General features: G+C 46.9%; 2 protein-coding genes across 5 annotated transcripts; one reads left to right on the forward strand and one right to left on the reverse strand.

The window, feature by feature from the left end:
• Positions 1-40: 40 nt before the first annotated feature.
• Positions 41-10,026, reverse strand: Cenpt (centromere protein T). 4 transcript variants are annotated; one of them, XM_078032542.1, is made up of 13 exons: positions 5,261-10,026; positions 4,078-4,132; positions 3,841-3,928; positions 3,655-3,751; positions 3,398-3,534; positions 3,217-3,253; positions 2,853-3,001; positions 2,041-2,241; positions 1,677-1,766; positions 1,344-1,437; positions 573-749; positions 381-485; positions 41-271 (listed from the first exon to the last, which is right to left on the reverse strand). In XM_078032542.1, exons 1-13 carry the CDS (start codon positions 5,365-5,367, stop codon positions 148-150), a joined length of 1,461 nt encoding a protein of 486 aa, XP_077888668.1. In that variant the 5' UTR covers positions 5,368-10,026; the 3' UTR covers positions 41-147. The 4 variants fall into 4 exon arrangements, with proteins under 4 accessions (XP_077888668.1, XP_077888667.1, XP_021577345.2 ...); XM_078032541.1 differs by having other exon boundaries at positions 1,677-1,763; positions 4,078-4,168; XM_021721670.3 differs by having other exon boundaries at positions 4,078-4,168.
• A 1,863-nt stretch (positions 10,027-11,889) lies between these two features.
• On the forward strand, positions 11,890-13,910 carry Thap11 (THAP domain containing 11). The gene has a single exon (XM_005318332.5). It carries the CDS (start codon positions 12,348-12,350, stop codon positions 13,248-13,250), a length of 903 nt encoding a protein of 300 aa, XP_005318389.1. The 5' UTR covers positions 11,890-12,347; the 3' UTR covers positions 13,251-13,910.
• Positions 13,911-15,843: the final 1,933 nt, after the last annotated feature.

Raw genomic sequence — 15,843 nt, forward strand, 5'->3', positions numbered from 1 at the left:
AGGATTTGGGAGGTTATGATATGAACCAAAAAGCAGAATATTCTATTTGTCACAATTTATTGATGCTAGGGGACAGGGAGGAGAGCTGGAGGGTTATGTGGGGTTAAGAGGCCTCAGGTGGGGAGACAGCATATTGAAGCCTGGCCACTACTGCACAGGGAAGACAGAATTCCCACTGAATGCACAGGGGATGAGCAGCTGCCGGTACTCCAGGGGTAGGTGTCGTTCCACAAGCACATACAATGAGACTTGGTCAGTGATCAGGCCCTGCCTGCAGCAGAGGAAGAGAGGGGTGTAGGGAATCAGTACCAGCACTCCCACACTCAGCCTTCCTCTTCTGCTCACTCACCGCACCCAGCCTTCCTCTTCTGCTCACTCACCGTCGCATCAACAGTTCCAGGTCTTCTGGCCTCACGGTCTTTCGGCCAGCATGAGCAGCAAATACCTCCAGGTCATTGCACAGGTGCTGGAAATACTTGTCTAGGCTGCCAAGAAGTTTGGGTTACAGCAGACTGAACAGTCTGTTCATAATCTGAGAGGCCCCACTCTCCATCCAGGTGTCCAAGACTCACCATTTCTCCACCATTTCAAAAGCCTTCCTCTCCATAGGCATCTTAGCATAGAAGCTGAAGAGTTTTGCATAGTGGTTCAGTCCAGCCTTATAGGAATCTTGACGGGGCCTGGAGCCAGCAGTTCGGGGTCTGGGGGTAAGCCGGGCTGACACAGGCTCCCTAGTCTCTGAAGGCAAGCTGGGGGCAGGAATGGACAGAGATGGTTAAACTGCTTTACTTGAGAAGGTCCCTAATAAGGGCAAGTCCTACTGACTCATGATAAGACTGAGTCTATGTGCTCCTTAGCTTGGACCAGCAATCCCAACCATCTACTGAGAAGCAGTGGACTTGGGACCACACAGAAAGTTGGGTCCAGTGTTTCCCTGGACCCTGTTTGTCCAGTCTGGATACAATTTCCAAGTCTAGCCTCCTCATATACAATGGTACTTGCTCAGGCCTGCGATCCCCTGGCCTCAGAATGAATATTTTCTCCCCTCAGGAGTCTTATCACTGCCTGTCCCAATTCTGCTAATCCTCCTCCAGGAAGCCCTGCGTACACACTGACCTAGGCACATCTACCTCACCCTAGCTCCCGTAAGCTCTTGGAGGTAGGCATCAGGATCAGATATGCCCTTGGGAAGTATCTCCTCATACTGGCTCAGGCTGCTGTGCTGGATAATCATCTGCATACCTGTGGAAAAGGGGATGACTGTGCACAAGGTACCTAATGCTGACTTCAGTGCCAGGCCCTTTCCCAAGAGGCCCATGAGTAACAGGGTCATGGAATCTTACACTGCAACATCAGGCGGTGGGGCTGGCTCAAGAATTGAATGCAGTCGCTTGGCCTGAAGGAACCTGGGGGTGCTGGATGCCAATTGTGGACTTGCTGCAGAGAAAGGGTAGGGTCATAGGAAGCTCACATTTGACCCATCTCACCCAGTTACACAGGTCCAGTAAAGTCTTTTCCTGTTTCTCAAGAGCCTCAACTAGTTCCAGCTAAACAAGTATCCCTCAGAGTCTCCCTGGCTCCCTACCCAGAAACAATACAGGCAAGCCCCTTGTGTGTGGAGGGCCTGAACACAGCTGTTGCCATTTACCCACTGATCCACATACTAGGCTTCTTACCTGGCCTGTCAGAGGTGTTCTCATCCTCTGAAGATCCTTCTGGCTCCTCTGTCTCCATAGTCTCCTGGGATTCCTCTGCTTCCATTACTTCTGAAACAAAGCAGGCCAAGGCTGTGGCTCCAAGAAGGGTAAAGATGGAGCAGCAAGGCGAGCCCCACTCATTGAGGAAAGACCAAGTCAGAGGCAGCACCAGGGCACTAATGTGAAATCTTCTGGTCTAACACTGACGCTGTTTTGGGTGGAGGAAGAACCTCCAGCCAGAATGCTTTGGGGAACACAGTGCTAGGGCTTGAGGAAGGAAAATCAACAGTGTTAACTTGCCCAAGCTAAGCTTGGCTCCAGGCCACCTGCCCTACATACTCACTGTGGTTCTGTAGCCCAGGTCCACTGCTCTGTGTCCTATCCCCCGTAGTCCTCTCAGCATCTTCAGTACCAGTAGGAAAGGGGTTGGGCAGAGAGCGATGTACACTGGGGGAGCAGCCAACCAAGGGCTGTGAGAATGGCTGGGTATCTTCCAGTACAGTGTCCGATGGCAGATTTGCAATAGGGGTTTTAAGGCTGTCACCTGAAGATCAAGAGCCAGCTGGCATTCAGTGTATTAAAGGCTAACCTGCTGATACTGAGTTGCTAGGGTCTGAGCAATTGGCCCCATGGGTGTGCCCTGCCTGAGTGGTCTCAGAGAGAGATGACCTACACCCTAAACTTCATCTCCCTTCCACTGCTTTCATTGCTTACCTTTCTGCTTTTGGTCCACAGCTTGCCCATCTGCAACTATTTACCCTTACCTGTACTCTTCACTTTCCTTCAGCCCAGAAATTTTCCTACTCTGATAAATTTGACTTGTCTTAGGGAATCAGGCTCCCAGGTCAGCTCTAACTGGCTTGCTGATCATGAATCCGCCTTTCATTCTTCCAATGAGTTTCAACCACCAGACCACACCCTTTTCCTACCCTACCCCTGTAGTTCAAGGATTTGAGATTCTGGAAGAAATGGAGACACTCAGATTGAGCTCCACCAAGGCCAGTGCCAATAACCATGGAAAGAAAGTAGAAACTCCTCATAGACCTATTAGCCAGGCTCAAATGCTATCTTTGATTCCACCAAGAGGGATACAACCCCAGAGTGAGGAGTATCTTCCAATCTCCCAAATGCTGAAAGGCAAAACCTCAACCTTACCTGGAGGAGCCAAGGCCAAGGAATTATCTTGCAGATCCTGCAACAAGGCACCCACATCTATAGCACGGGGGCGGGGAGGTCTGCGAGCCAAACCAGGTCTCCTCACTGACTGTGGCTTAAGAGGTGTAGCAAAAGTCAGGTTGAAGGAGCTGGTGGTAGGGAGGAGGCAAGAGGAAAGTCAGGTACGTGAGGCCCAATGTCCCCAAAGGAATGCCCCTATCTGCCCTTGGGGTTCTCATCTTTTAGAATGTAGTCACAAGTGTGTGAGGCTAGAACCAGCAGGGATCATATAGCTAGATTCCATCAGTAAGAACCTCTCTCCCCAAACCTCTACTCAATTAACCCCCAGAACAGGGAATAATACCTGGTAAGGGATGGGGCATCAGCATTTTCAGGATGCTCTGTCAGTGACCAGAACGAAGATGTAAAAAGAAGAAATCACGGTAAATTATTAAGAGTCCATGAATGCTCTCCCTCAGGCCTCCTTAAGCCTCTTCAGAAAACAGGAGGCAGAGGACAGCAACAGGTTGTATCCTAGGCCTTACCTTGCAAGTGAGGCAGGCCCTGGTCTACTTCCTGCTGAAACACTGACAATCTCAACCTCTGCTTCTTCCTGTCAGAGGCTGGCAGACCTGCAGCCAGGGTTGTCGGGGGCTCAAGTTCAGGAAGTTGTAGCTCCAGGCTATGAGGACAGATCTTATCTCAGACAGGCAAGGAAGCCCAACTTTGGCATTTGGAGCCAAGAGGTGCCCAGACCAGAACAACTCAACAGCCCAGCCCAAGAGGAAAGTTCACTGTGTACCTGCCCTGACTGCTTTCCCTTCTGGAGGGTTGGACCACCTGCAGTGCTGGCACTGGCTTCACCATGGCCTCTGGCGTGAGGATGGAAGATTTGGGGGCTGCAGAATAGAACAGCAAAGGCTTCCTTGAATGAGGGCTAGCACAGGATTGGTGCCTATCTCTGCCTGGCAGATCAGTGCCCACTCACCAGTTATTAGGATGTTCTCTACCAGAGTCCGGGGTGTCTGTTCCTTTAGGTTACCAATGACTTGAATGTGGGCCAGTCTGCCAATAGACTATGGGTGAAACCATCATGCAATTAGTCTGTTTTTTGTTTGTTTTTTCTTTTGCCTGGGGAGTCCTTCAAGATGGGCTCCAGAAATAGACCTGATAGCCCCAAGAAGGCAGTCTGGGCCCTATAGTCATCAGTGGACTGGGCACTTACCCTGACTCCATGGGAACGCTGTTTGGCAGATGTCTTTGTTCTGCTACTCAGCCTCCTGGAGGAAGATGTTGTAAGTAGGGTTCTCTGGGCACTGTGTAAAGACCAATTTTCTAAGAATTATGTAAGGGAATTGAAATGACAGGCTATATGATGCAGAGACAGGCTTTCACCAGGGGTCTTGGTTTAAAGCCCTTTTCTCTTAGAGATAAGAACCCAGAAACCACTTGAGCCTTCCATAGCCTCTGTGTCAAACAAGTATGTGTGTGGAAAGAGAACTATTAGGTATGGGAAGAAAGGGACCATGATTGATCCAGAGGGGTACTGAAGAAGCCTTCACAAAGTGTCTTTAGCAGAACCATAAAGGATAAGTTGGGATTAGCCATACAGACAAGAGGAATAATCGGAAGAGCTTCCATTCCAAACACTTTTAAAAGCCTGAAGGCTATTTAAGTATTTTTAACCCTTTTGATTACTTGTCAGGGTCTGATGGGAGACTAAAATGGGTCACCCAATTCTGTCTCCCCAGTCCAGTAACTCTCAGAACCACATAAATATTCCCTGAGCACAGGTTCTATCTCATCACTCATAGGTAAAAAATCTATCATAAATGACTTCCCACTCCTTTATAAGGGAAAGGACTGAACTGCTCAAATTCCCACTTATGCACCCTCTGCCCCATGAGATCACCACAACCCTCTCCCAGGGTCACTCCCTCCAAGTCAGGACAAATTCCTGCTCCCTAGTAAAACATCTTTCTAGTTCCTGTCTCCCGACTTTTGCGAAGGCTGTTCTCTCTAGTTCCGTTCCCATCTTTCAGCTGGGAACTGCAGAGTACGGCTGAATGTGCAGGAAAAGGTGGGGACCACCCGGAAGGCAAGGGCAGATGTCTGGACACACCCTGGGTGGTGTGGGCCAAACAGCCTAGAAAACTTAGCAAGTATCCTTCTGACTCCAGAAGTGGAAGACTCCGAGAGTGCACTCTGTGGTCCCGAGGCCTGGTTGCCTGGAGCTCCAGGGTAGGGGGACAAACAGCTTGGCCTAGCCAGGCTAGGGGAGTGGAGCAATTCTCGGTGCCCAGAGCTCTGCTTCTCTCTGGGACTGTTGCCCTCTCCAAATGGGGTTGATGTTGGCTCCCACCAAGACCCCACTCCCGGGTCCTTCTAATTGCGTCGCCTTCCCATACCCAGCCCCGGAACTCCGGGGTCGCCGCGGGGTACGCGAATCCGCGTTATCCAGCACGCGCTGCAGGACCGTGCGAATAGTAGGCTCGCTGTCCCAGTTGTCGGCCATCCTCACCGCCTCCGGCTTTCGCAAACGCACAGGAAGCTGCCGATACTGCGTTCCCGCCGTCGCATTTAAGGAAGATATCGCGATGCTTCCGCACAGCCCCACGGGAATTGAAGTTTTCGCCTTACCCGCGGTGCGCCTTGCGAACCCGGGTGATTGCTAACTATAGCTTTGGAGGCAGCCTTTCCAAACGTAAGGCTGGACAACTGTATGCTCCACTCCAAATTTTGGTTTTCTCATCTATAAGACAAGGCTGAAACCCACCTAATAAAGATTCGTGTCGGGACGGGTGTTGGGGACTGAACCCAGGGGTGCTCCTACCGCGGAGCTACATCTCCAAGCCCTTTCTAAAATTTTGATTCAGAGTCTCACTAAATTGCTGAGGCTGATTTAGAATTTGCGATCCTTAGGTCTCAGCCTCCTAAATCGCAGAGATTACAAAGTGCGCCACCTCGACTAGCGAATAGGCATATTTGTGTTTGTTATTAAAACAAAACAAAACGTGTGGTAACCCACACCGGTAATACCAGTAATTCAGTAGGGACACTAAGAAAGATGGCCAGTAAGTCAGCCTCGGCAATTTAGCGAGACCTTATGAAACATTAATTAATTAATTAATTAATTGCTGGGATCCGGGCGCGGTGACGCATTCCTGTAATCCCTGAGACTTGGATCGCAACTTCCAGACCAGCCTAGCAATTTAATGAGCCAATTTAGTGAGACTCTGTCTCAAAATAAAAAATAAAAATGACTGGGGATGTAACTCAGTGATAAAGCACCCTTGGGCTCAATAAGTACCCAAAAATAAAAAGTGCTGGGCTGGGATATTACTCAGCGGTTACTTTACCCCTGGGTTTCATCCCCAGTATTTAGGGGTGGGGGAGTGGGGAAGGAGCAAAGAAAAATTAGATTCTAGCTTCTGAAAATAATAGAACTGCCTGGCGGGTGCAGCACACCTGTAATCCCAGCAACTAAGGCAGGAAGATCACAAGTTCAAGACCAACCTGGATAATTTAGTGAGACCTTTTCTCAAAAAAAAGTAGGGAAGGCTGGGGTTGTGGCTCAGTAGTAGAGCACTTGCCTAGCACGTGTGAGGCACTGGGTTTGATCCTCAGCAACACATAAAAATTAATAAAATAAAGGTATTGTGTCCATCTACATCTAAAAAATTTTTTAAAAAACTGTAAAAGGAAAGCATACCAATATTCCTTGCTTTAAAAAAAAATATTTGTCATTTATGCCTGATCTCTTTGCTATGTGACTTTTTTTTTTTTTCAATAGTGGGGATAGATACCAGGAATGATCTACCTATGAGTTACATTCCAGTCTTTTCTATTGTTATTTTGGAAAATAAAAAAAAAAGGGGGGAAAGTATTATCCATAAATCCCCCTGGGGTTGGCCTCAAACTTGTGATCTTCCTGCCTCAACCTCCCAAGTACCTAGGATTACAGGTGTGCACAACAATGTCTGGCTATCTGACTTAACTTGCTAGGTCTTTGCAGTCACATTTTCATGGTCACTACCAAACACCTAAGCCCAGGTTTTTGTTATTTTTTATTTATTTAAAGAGTGAGAGAGAGAGAGAGAGAAAGGGAGAGAGAGAGAATTTTAATGTTAATTTTTAGTATTTGGTGGACACAACATCTTTGTCTGTTTGTGGTGCTGAGGATCGAACCCAGGCCACACGCATGCCAGGCGAGCGCTCTACCGCTTGAGCCACATCCCCAGCCCTTCTTTTTTTTTTTTTTTTTTTTAATTGTGATTCTGAAGATTTTTTTCTTTGGTTTGTTTTTGTTTTGTTTTTGGTTCTAGGAATTGAATCTAGGGGTGCTTTACCACTGAGCTATATCCCCAGCCCTCTTTTTTTCTTTTCTTTTCTTTTTTTTTTTTTTTTTTAATTTTGAGACAGTCTTGCCAACTTGCTCAAAGCCTGGCTAAATTGCTGAGGCTGGCCTTGAACTTGTGATCTTCCTGCTCAGCCTCCTAAATTGGTGGGATTAAAGGCATGCATCAAGGTGCCCAACTGTTTATTTTAAACATGATAGTTGGGTGTAATGTCCATGCCTATAGTTCCAGTACTTGGAACTTTGAGATAGAAGGATCAAGAGTTGAGGCCAAGGGCTGGGGTTGTGATTTAGTGGTAGAGTACTTACCTTGCACACGTGAGGCACTGGGTTGGAGCCTCAGCACCACATGAAATAAATAAGTAAAACAAAGGTTTTGTGTCTGTGTTTAACTTAAAAAAAAAAAAAAGAGTTGAGGCCAGCTATGTACAGTAGCACACATCTGTAATCCCAGCGATTCAGGAGGTTGAGACAGGAGGATCACAAATTGGAAACCTGCCTAAGCAATTTAGCAAGACCCTGTCTCCAAAAATAAAAAGGGCTGAGGGCATGGCTCAGTGATAAAGCACCCCTGGGTTCAATTCCCTCCCTGCAAAAAAAATATATATATATAATTTTTTTTATTAAATATTTATTTTTTAGTTTTTCAGCGGACACAACATCTTTGTTTGTATGTGGTGCTGAGGATTGAACCTGGGCCACACGCATGCCAGGCAAGCGTGCTACTGCTTGAGCCACATCCCCAGCCCCCCCAAAATTCTTAAAGCTAACCTGGGGAAACCTGTCTCAAAATCAAGGACTAGGTCTGGGAATATAGTAAGTGGTAGCACTTGCTTACCGCATACAAGGCCCAGGGTTCAATTCCCAGTACCACAAACACACAAAAAGGAAAGATCTGGGCATGTTTGAGTAGTAGATAAAATACTTGCCTAACATACACAAGCCCCTGTCTCAGGCTCCTAAACTGCTGGGATTATAGGGGTGCACCACCATGCCCAGTTCTGCCTTGATGTTTAAGTATGACTCCTCTTACCATTTTTTCTTCCTTATTTATTTGTTTTTATTTCCTGATTATTATTTTCTTATTGACAGTTCTTTTTTAATATTTTATTAGTTGTTGATGGACCTTTATTTATTTATATGTGGTGCTGAGAATCCAACCCAATGCCTCCCACATGCTAGGCAAGCACTCTACCACTGAGCTACAACCCCAACCCCTTGACAGTTCATTTTTTTAAAAAAAATATTATTTTTTAGTTGTAGCTGAATACAATAGCTTTATTTATTTATTTTTATGTGGTGCTGAGGATTGAACCCAGGGCCTCGCATGTGCTAGGCAAGTACTCTACCACTGAGCCATAACCCCAGCCCATATTGACAGTACCTTTCCTTCTCTAGTGAGAAGTTCCTTAAGACATTTTTTCCTTTCTTTAAAACAAAATGTGTATTTTTAGTTGTTGATGGACTTTTATTTTATTTATTTACTTTTTTTTTAAACTTGTGGGTAATTTTTATTTATTTATTTATTTTTTAGAGAGAGAGAATTTTTAATATTTATTTTTTAGTTCTTGGCAGACACAACATCTTTGTTGGTATGTGGTGCTGAGGATCAAACCCGGGCCGCACGCATGCCAGGCGAGCGCGCTACCGCTTGAGCCACATCCCCAACCCTTATTTACTTTTTGTAGTGATAGATGGATAGTATTATAGGCGTGCACCACTATGCCTGGCTATATAGGGTCTTGTAAGTTCTAGGAAGGAATTTAGAAAGTATTCTAAATGGAATAGAAAGTCACTAGAGAGATTTGAGCAGAGGTATGACTTAACCAGATTTTCTTTGGTAGCCATGTGAAGAACAGATTGTAGAGTAGGCAAGATTGGAAACACAGACATGTAATAAGGTTTTTGCCTTTCCCCAGCAAATCCAGGGCCTTGCATTCCCTACCACTCAGATGCAACTTTGAGTGTAGAAGATGAATTATAGATTAAAGGTGATTTTATGTACTGGAAAGTAGAGTTTAATTGAGCATAATCTTCAATATTTTGTGCATAAATATCAATTTGACCTTTTTTTTTTTTTTTTTTTTTGGTACTAGAGATTGAACTCAGGGGCAGTTAACCACTGAGCCACATTCCCAGTCCTTTTTCGTATTTTTTTTAGAGACAGGACCTCACTGAGTTGCTTAGGGTCTCACTAAATTGCTCAGGCTAGCTTTGAATTTGTGATCTTCCTGCCTCAGCCTCCTGAGTCTCTGAGATTACAGGCATGCACCACTTCGCCCAGCTCTCTTCAATTTTTAAGTACAGTGAATCTTAACACAGAGAGGAACTGAACCATATTAATAGCTGTATGACAATGAAAATACATAACAATGATCTTTTGCTAATTTTTATGTCTATACATCTTACAAAAATTTAAACAAATATAAAAGTTTAGGCTTGGTAGCACATGCCTATGATGCCAGCTACTTGGAAGGCTGAGGCAGGAAGATCACAAATTCAAGGCCATCTAGGATGACTTCATGAGGCTCTTTCAAAGTAAAAAATAAGCCAGGCACAGTCCAAATGTCTGAGTGTTAGAAATAAGTTACTTTTCCCCCCAAATTGTCCTGTATTTTTCTAAAACATTTAAAGCATGAGTCCCCTTTGTGATAAAGAACAATAAACGAACAAATAAACAAAAAAATAAAAAGAGGAGCTGAGGTTGTGGTAGAGTGCTTACCTAGCATGCCTGAGGCACAGGGTTCAATCCTCAGCACCACATAAAAATAAAGAAAGAAAGAAAGAAAGAAAGAAAGAAAGAAAGAAAGAAAGATATTGTGTTCATCTACAACTAATAAATAATAATAATAGGGGCTGGGGATGTGGCTCAAGCGGTAGCGCGCTCGCCTGGCATGCGTGCGGCCCGGGTTCCATCCTCAGCACCACATACCAACAAAGAGAACTAAAAAATAAATATTAAAAATTCTCTCTCTCTCTCTCCTCTCTCTCACTCTATCTTTAAAAAAAAAAAAAAAAAAAAAAAAAAAAAAAATAATAATAATAATAATAATAATAATAAATAAGAAAAGCCAATGGCACACTCCTATAAACTCCTCCAGAGGCTGAGGCAGGAGGATTGTCTCCTCTTCTGGAGGAGTTTATAGGAGTGTGCCATTGGCTCTTATTTATTATTATTATTATTATTATTATTTATTAGTTTATAGGAGTGTGCCATTGGCAACTTAAGGAGACACTATCTCAAAATAAAATTTTAAAAGGGGATGGGCCTGTGGTTGGGGTTGTGGCTCAATGGTAGAGTGCTTGCCTAGCATGTGTGAGGCACTGGGTTTGATTTTCAGCAACGCCGATAAATAAATAAAAAATAAACCACATATATATATATATATATATATATATATATGGATATATGGCTGGGACATAGCACAGCAGTAGGGCACTCCTGGGTTCAATCCTCAGTACCATAAAAACAAAAAAATTAAATAAATTAAAAGGGCTGAAGCTAGCTTAGAGAGGGTCCTGGGTTCAATTCCTAGTACCACAAGGGGGCGGGAGTGGGGGGAGTCAGGAAAAAGGGTGAAAAGGGGCAAGAAAAAAAATGGGAGAAATGGAGAACTCTGCAAAGAAAGGCTAATTTGCAGGTAACTTCCATGTGTATTGCCTGGCTCCTCTCTCATTTTCACAGCCTCATTAAGCTTTAAAAGATTTTCTCCCAAAGATGTCAAGGGAGAGAGAGAGGTATTACCTACAATGCAAGTCGTTTTACTTAAAACTCTTCGATGGTTCCCAGTTACCTGCAGAATAAAATACCAAATTCTCTAAAATAGCCCAGTTTGTTATCTTTCAGCGCTTTTGCTACCCTGGCTGTCTGCTCCCATGCCCTTTAAGGGCCAAGAAAAGGCTACAACTTCCAATCAAGGACTTAAAGATTCTGGGGTTGGGACTGTGGCTCAGCGGTAGCGCACTTGACTTGCATGTGTGAGGCCCTGGGTTTGATCTCAGCACCACATAAAAAAAATAAATAAAATAAAGGTATTGGGTCAAACTACAACTAAAAATAAGTATAAAAATTGTTTTTTTTAAAAAAAGGACTTAAAGTTCTAACTTTCTAGGTTCCTGATCACCACCACTTCCATTTTTTCCTCTGCCCTATTCGTTCATTTGTACGTTTACTTCTGACTAGCCATCTATTTGCAACATTCACATCTATTATTGAAAAGACAGATCCTAATCCTTCTAGGGTTTCTGGCTCCAAGAGGAAGGGACCTGGTCATTCTGGCTCCTTGCAGCCCCCTGCCCTATGTACTGCAAATAGTTGCCTAGTAGTGATTTAAATTATGTAAGTGAATCAAATCCGGCTGAGTCGGAAGTCTCCAAGGCAGAGAAAGTGGTTCCTGAGCTCCTTCGGGGCACCGAGGCCCAGGTTTCCTTCTCTCTCGCAAGAACGCTGTACACTCAAAGACACTCAGGATTTGGGGGCAGCTTCTGGCAGGTAGCACAATCTTGCCCGAATCCTAATCCGCAGTAACCCGACCTTTTCCTTAGGCGGCGCTCGGAGCCACACTCGCAGAGTTCGCGCGAAGCATCATGGGACTCGTAGTCTCCGCGGGCATACCCACAGCGCTTGCGTACTGCTGAAGCACGCCTCCTTATCCCCAACCCCATCAGGATTCCGGGTCCTTGTAAGCAGCAGTCTATGTGACAGCATTCCACCAGAACACAATTCTTTCGCCCGCCAAGGATGATCCGGGTCTGGAAAAGAATTTTTTTCGGGAGACTGCTGCGGTGCCCTGGAAAGCAGCCGGAATTAAGCACGCCCCCGCCCGGAAGTGAGCGGCTTTTAGCGCGGTGCATTGTGGGGGGCGTAGTCCTCCTTTCCAGGCGGTCCTTCGCGGCGTCCCCCGGGCCGACTCCTGAGCGCAGGCGGACGGCCGGGCGGGTGGCGCGGCGCGGGCCGGCGGGAAGCGTATTCTGGGCACGGGGCGCCGGGCCGGGCCGCCTGCGCCCGGCGGCAATAGTGGGAGGCTACCTAAGGCCTCGTGCGGCGCCGCCCGTCGAGGGGCTGGCGGCGGCGGACGGACCGGGCCGTCGAAGAGCTCAAGAGGCCGGTGGGCCGGGCCGAGCCGCGCGGCGCAGCCATGCCTGGCTTTACGTGCTGCGTACCGGGCTGCTACAACAACTCTCACCGGGACAAGGCGCTGCACTTCTACACGTTTCCCAAGGACGCTGAACTGCGGCGCCTCTGGCTCAAGAACGTGTCCCGTGCGGGCGTCAGTGGGTGCTTCTCCACCTTCCAGCCCACCACGGGCCACCGTCTTTGCAGCGTTCACTTCCAGGGCGGCCGCAAGACCTATACGGTGCGCGTTCCCACCATCTTCCCACTGCGCGGCGTCAATGAGCGCAAAGTAGCGCGCAGACCCGCGGGGGCCGCGGCCGCCCGCCGCAGGCAGCAACAACAGCAGCAGCAACAGCAGCATCAACAGCAACAACAACCCTCGCCATCCGCCTCCACTGGCCAGACCGCCCAGTTGCAGCCAAACCTGGTGTCTGCCTCCGCGGCCGTGCTCCTCACCCTTCAGGCCGCTGTAGACAGCAGCCAATCTCCGGGATCCGTGCCGCCTGCGCCCACCACTCCCACTGGAGAAGATGTGAAGCCCATCGACCTTACAGTGCAAGTGGAGTTCGCAGCCGCAGAGGGCGCAGCCGCCGCAGCTGCCGCGTCAGAGCTAGAGGCTGCTACAGCGGGTCTGGAGGCCGCGGAGTGCCCTATGGGCCCCCAGTTGGTGGTAGTAGGGGAAGAGGGCTTTCCAGATACTGGCTCCGACCATTCGTACTCGTTGTCGTCTGGCACCACGGAGGAGGAGCTCCTGCGCAAACTGAACGAGCAGCGGGACATCCTGGCGCTGATGGAAGTGAAGATGAAAGAGATGAAGGGTAGCATCCGCCACTTGCGTCTCACCGAGGCCAAGCTGCGCGAAGAACTTCGTGAGAAGGATCGTCTGCTTGCCATGGCTGTCATCCGTAAGAAGCACGGAATGTGAATGGATTCCGCTGCGGCCTGCAGAACTCCTGGACCTTGCAGCCCTAGGAATCCTCAGGCTGCTGTTGGAACTCCCCCGTAGTGTGGTTGACAGTACTGAGGCTTAGGGCAGCTGGATTCTTGCTGGTGATCTGGCACCTTCACTTGGGGCTTCTGACTTAATTGGTGACACCAGCAATTATGACTTTGTGTACCCTTTCTCCCCACTTTATGTTGCAGATTCCGGTTAGGCAGAGGCTTCAGAATCACTGAACTTGAAACTTACCCTAGAGGGATGCAGGTGGGATGCCCAGGAACTATGGGTTTAGGAAAACCACACCTTAAGGTTTGCCAGCAAACAGAGAAGACTCTACTGTGGGTAGTGATAAAGATCCAAATAACGTCAGTTCTCCTTTTCATGGTTAACCTTTTCAGGTGCAGCCTGTGATTCTAATGGGGACTAGTTGATCTGTGCCTCTGTCTCCTAGAACCTCCCCATCCATGAGGTCATTTATGGGGGATCTGGGTGACCTGCTGATGGAGATCCAGCTTGCCAGGGACTTAGGTTTATCCTGTTATGTTTGCTACTGGTTACAAATTCTATTTTCTGTACAATTAGTCAGACTAAAGTTTTCACTGTGTTTGTTTGGCAAAACAAATTAAACAAAAAGTAAGGTTTTTATTTTTGTTTCGCCATTTTATTTTTTATAAAAATTCAGCTAAGTGTTCTTGAAATTTGGGGAAATAGGCCTATTTGAAAGACCAGGATGCCCCTGAGAATAGATATTCTTCAGGTTTCTCTATAAAGTGACCTTAAGCACATGGACCCTGGCCTCAAGGTCCTTGTAGAGTTCCTGGCCCAGCTCACCCCAAAGAATTTGGAAACTGCACCGAAAGTCCCATTGGTTTTCTCCTTATGTCCTTTTAACAAGAAGGTGAAACTGAGACTAAGATGAAGTCTAAGAGGAACTGTTCAGGTCCTCCTATCTCTGAGAGTTTTAAATTCTCTTAAATTTTCAGCTGGTATTGAAGTTTGCTCATATTTCCTTCCTAAGGCCTAAGTGTTGGGTACACATATGCATGCAATTACTTAAGCCACGAAGACCACAGCTGGAAGCAGCCATGGGTCCTGCAGTACTCAGGACTCTTGTACAGAGATACCTTGGCCTTGGTACACTTTCAGTGTGAAAGAGCTATCCAAAGAGGGCATTAAGGAATTGGAATTTGTGAGCCCTTGACTCATGTTTTTGGCTGCCTTTATTTTTTGACTGCTCCTTGGGGGGGGGGGTGAAAGAATAACATTTTTATCTATAGCTCCAAGTAATTTAGGTCAAAGCCAATCTAGAGATGAATGCCTTTGGAGCTATCTTGTTTACTATGAGTGATGGGGCACTATTAAATGACTTCCTTCTCTTCTGAACAGAGCCACCTGTGTGGCTGTGACCTGGAATGGCCCGAAAACTAATCTGTTTCCCTTCTGGTCCCTTGGCATTGAGGTGGGAAACAATCTTTTGTGAGGAAGGAGGGTACAGCATAGGTTGTATAGGGGTGCGCTTGAGGTACCAGATTGGATCTTTGCCTTTCAAGGACTAGCTGGCTGGTAATCAGATGGTAGAAGCATAGCTCTGCAATTCCAGACCATCTGAGCCTTATCAGATTGGTCTCTCACATATCACCACTCTCCTTCCTTGGAGTGGAAGCTTTCCCAGGCTTGGGTCATGCTCTTTAGTGTATCCTTGAGCTCCTGTTCTTTCAAGGGATGCTGCTGATGTACTTTGTTTCTCTTGAACCTCTCAGCAGCACTCCCTGGACCCTTTCCAGTGTCTGGAGGTTACTTGCACACAACCTGTTTTGACTTCCAGGGGAGGAGGAGGACAGTTCACCGAGCAAGAAAAGCCCCAGGTGCAGGTGTACCACTAGCAGGTAATAGAAGAGAGTTCTCAATGACTGAGTAGTAGAAGCATTTAGATAGGTAAAGTGGTCTGAACAGTCCTGGGATTTAATCAAGTTTAGCTTGATCTTACCAGTCATCCCCAGGAGGCAAGTGTGGGTGGCTAAAGGTGCAAAACAGGAGTACTGAGAGATCTTAGGCCAGGAGAGAAGACTTAAAGCTATTTCCCTTTCTTGTGGTGTCCTAGGTTGGCTGCAGAGCCATTTGCCCAGCATGAACCTGACCTACAGATAAGCTTTCCTTCAGATGTTTGTGTTACCAGGGAAACGAAGAAAAAGGTGTTGAAAGTAAAGGGCAAAGGATGGGAGAAGGGTTTACTGATTTCCTAGTCCTTTAAATATCGGGAAAAGTTTTGGGTGAGCTAGTTATTTCTCTTAATAAAAATCAAACTCCTAGCTATCTGCTGGAAAGAAAAGACAAAATGTAGAATGTTTTGAAGATCCCGCTGTAGAAATGTGAGTAATCGCTCCAGAAAGCCCCACCTGAGGGGCATCTGAGATTCACCCAAGAAGTCTAGTCTGCTGGAAACCAGCTTTAGGCCCAATTGGCCCCGGGGCAGAGCTCCCAAATGGTGGGACAGCAGAAATTGGGTTCCGCCCGGGCTGGCTTAAGTCCTCACGGCTCAGCTCGAATTGGCAGCCGGAGCCCAAAGGCAGCGAGGTTT

Source organism: Ictidomys tridecemlineatus, chromosome 15, assembly GCF_052094955.1.
Source record: "Ictidomys tridecemlineatus isolate mIctTri1 chromosome 15, mIctTri1.hap1, whole genome shotgun sequence".
NCBI classification, from domain to species: Eukaryota; Metazoa; Chordata; class Mammalia; order Rodentia; family Sciuridae; genus Ictidomys; species Ictidomys tridecemlineatus.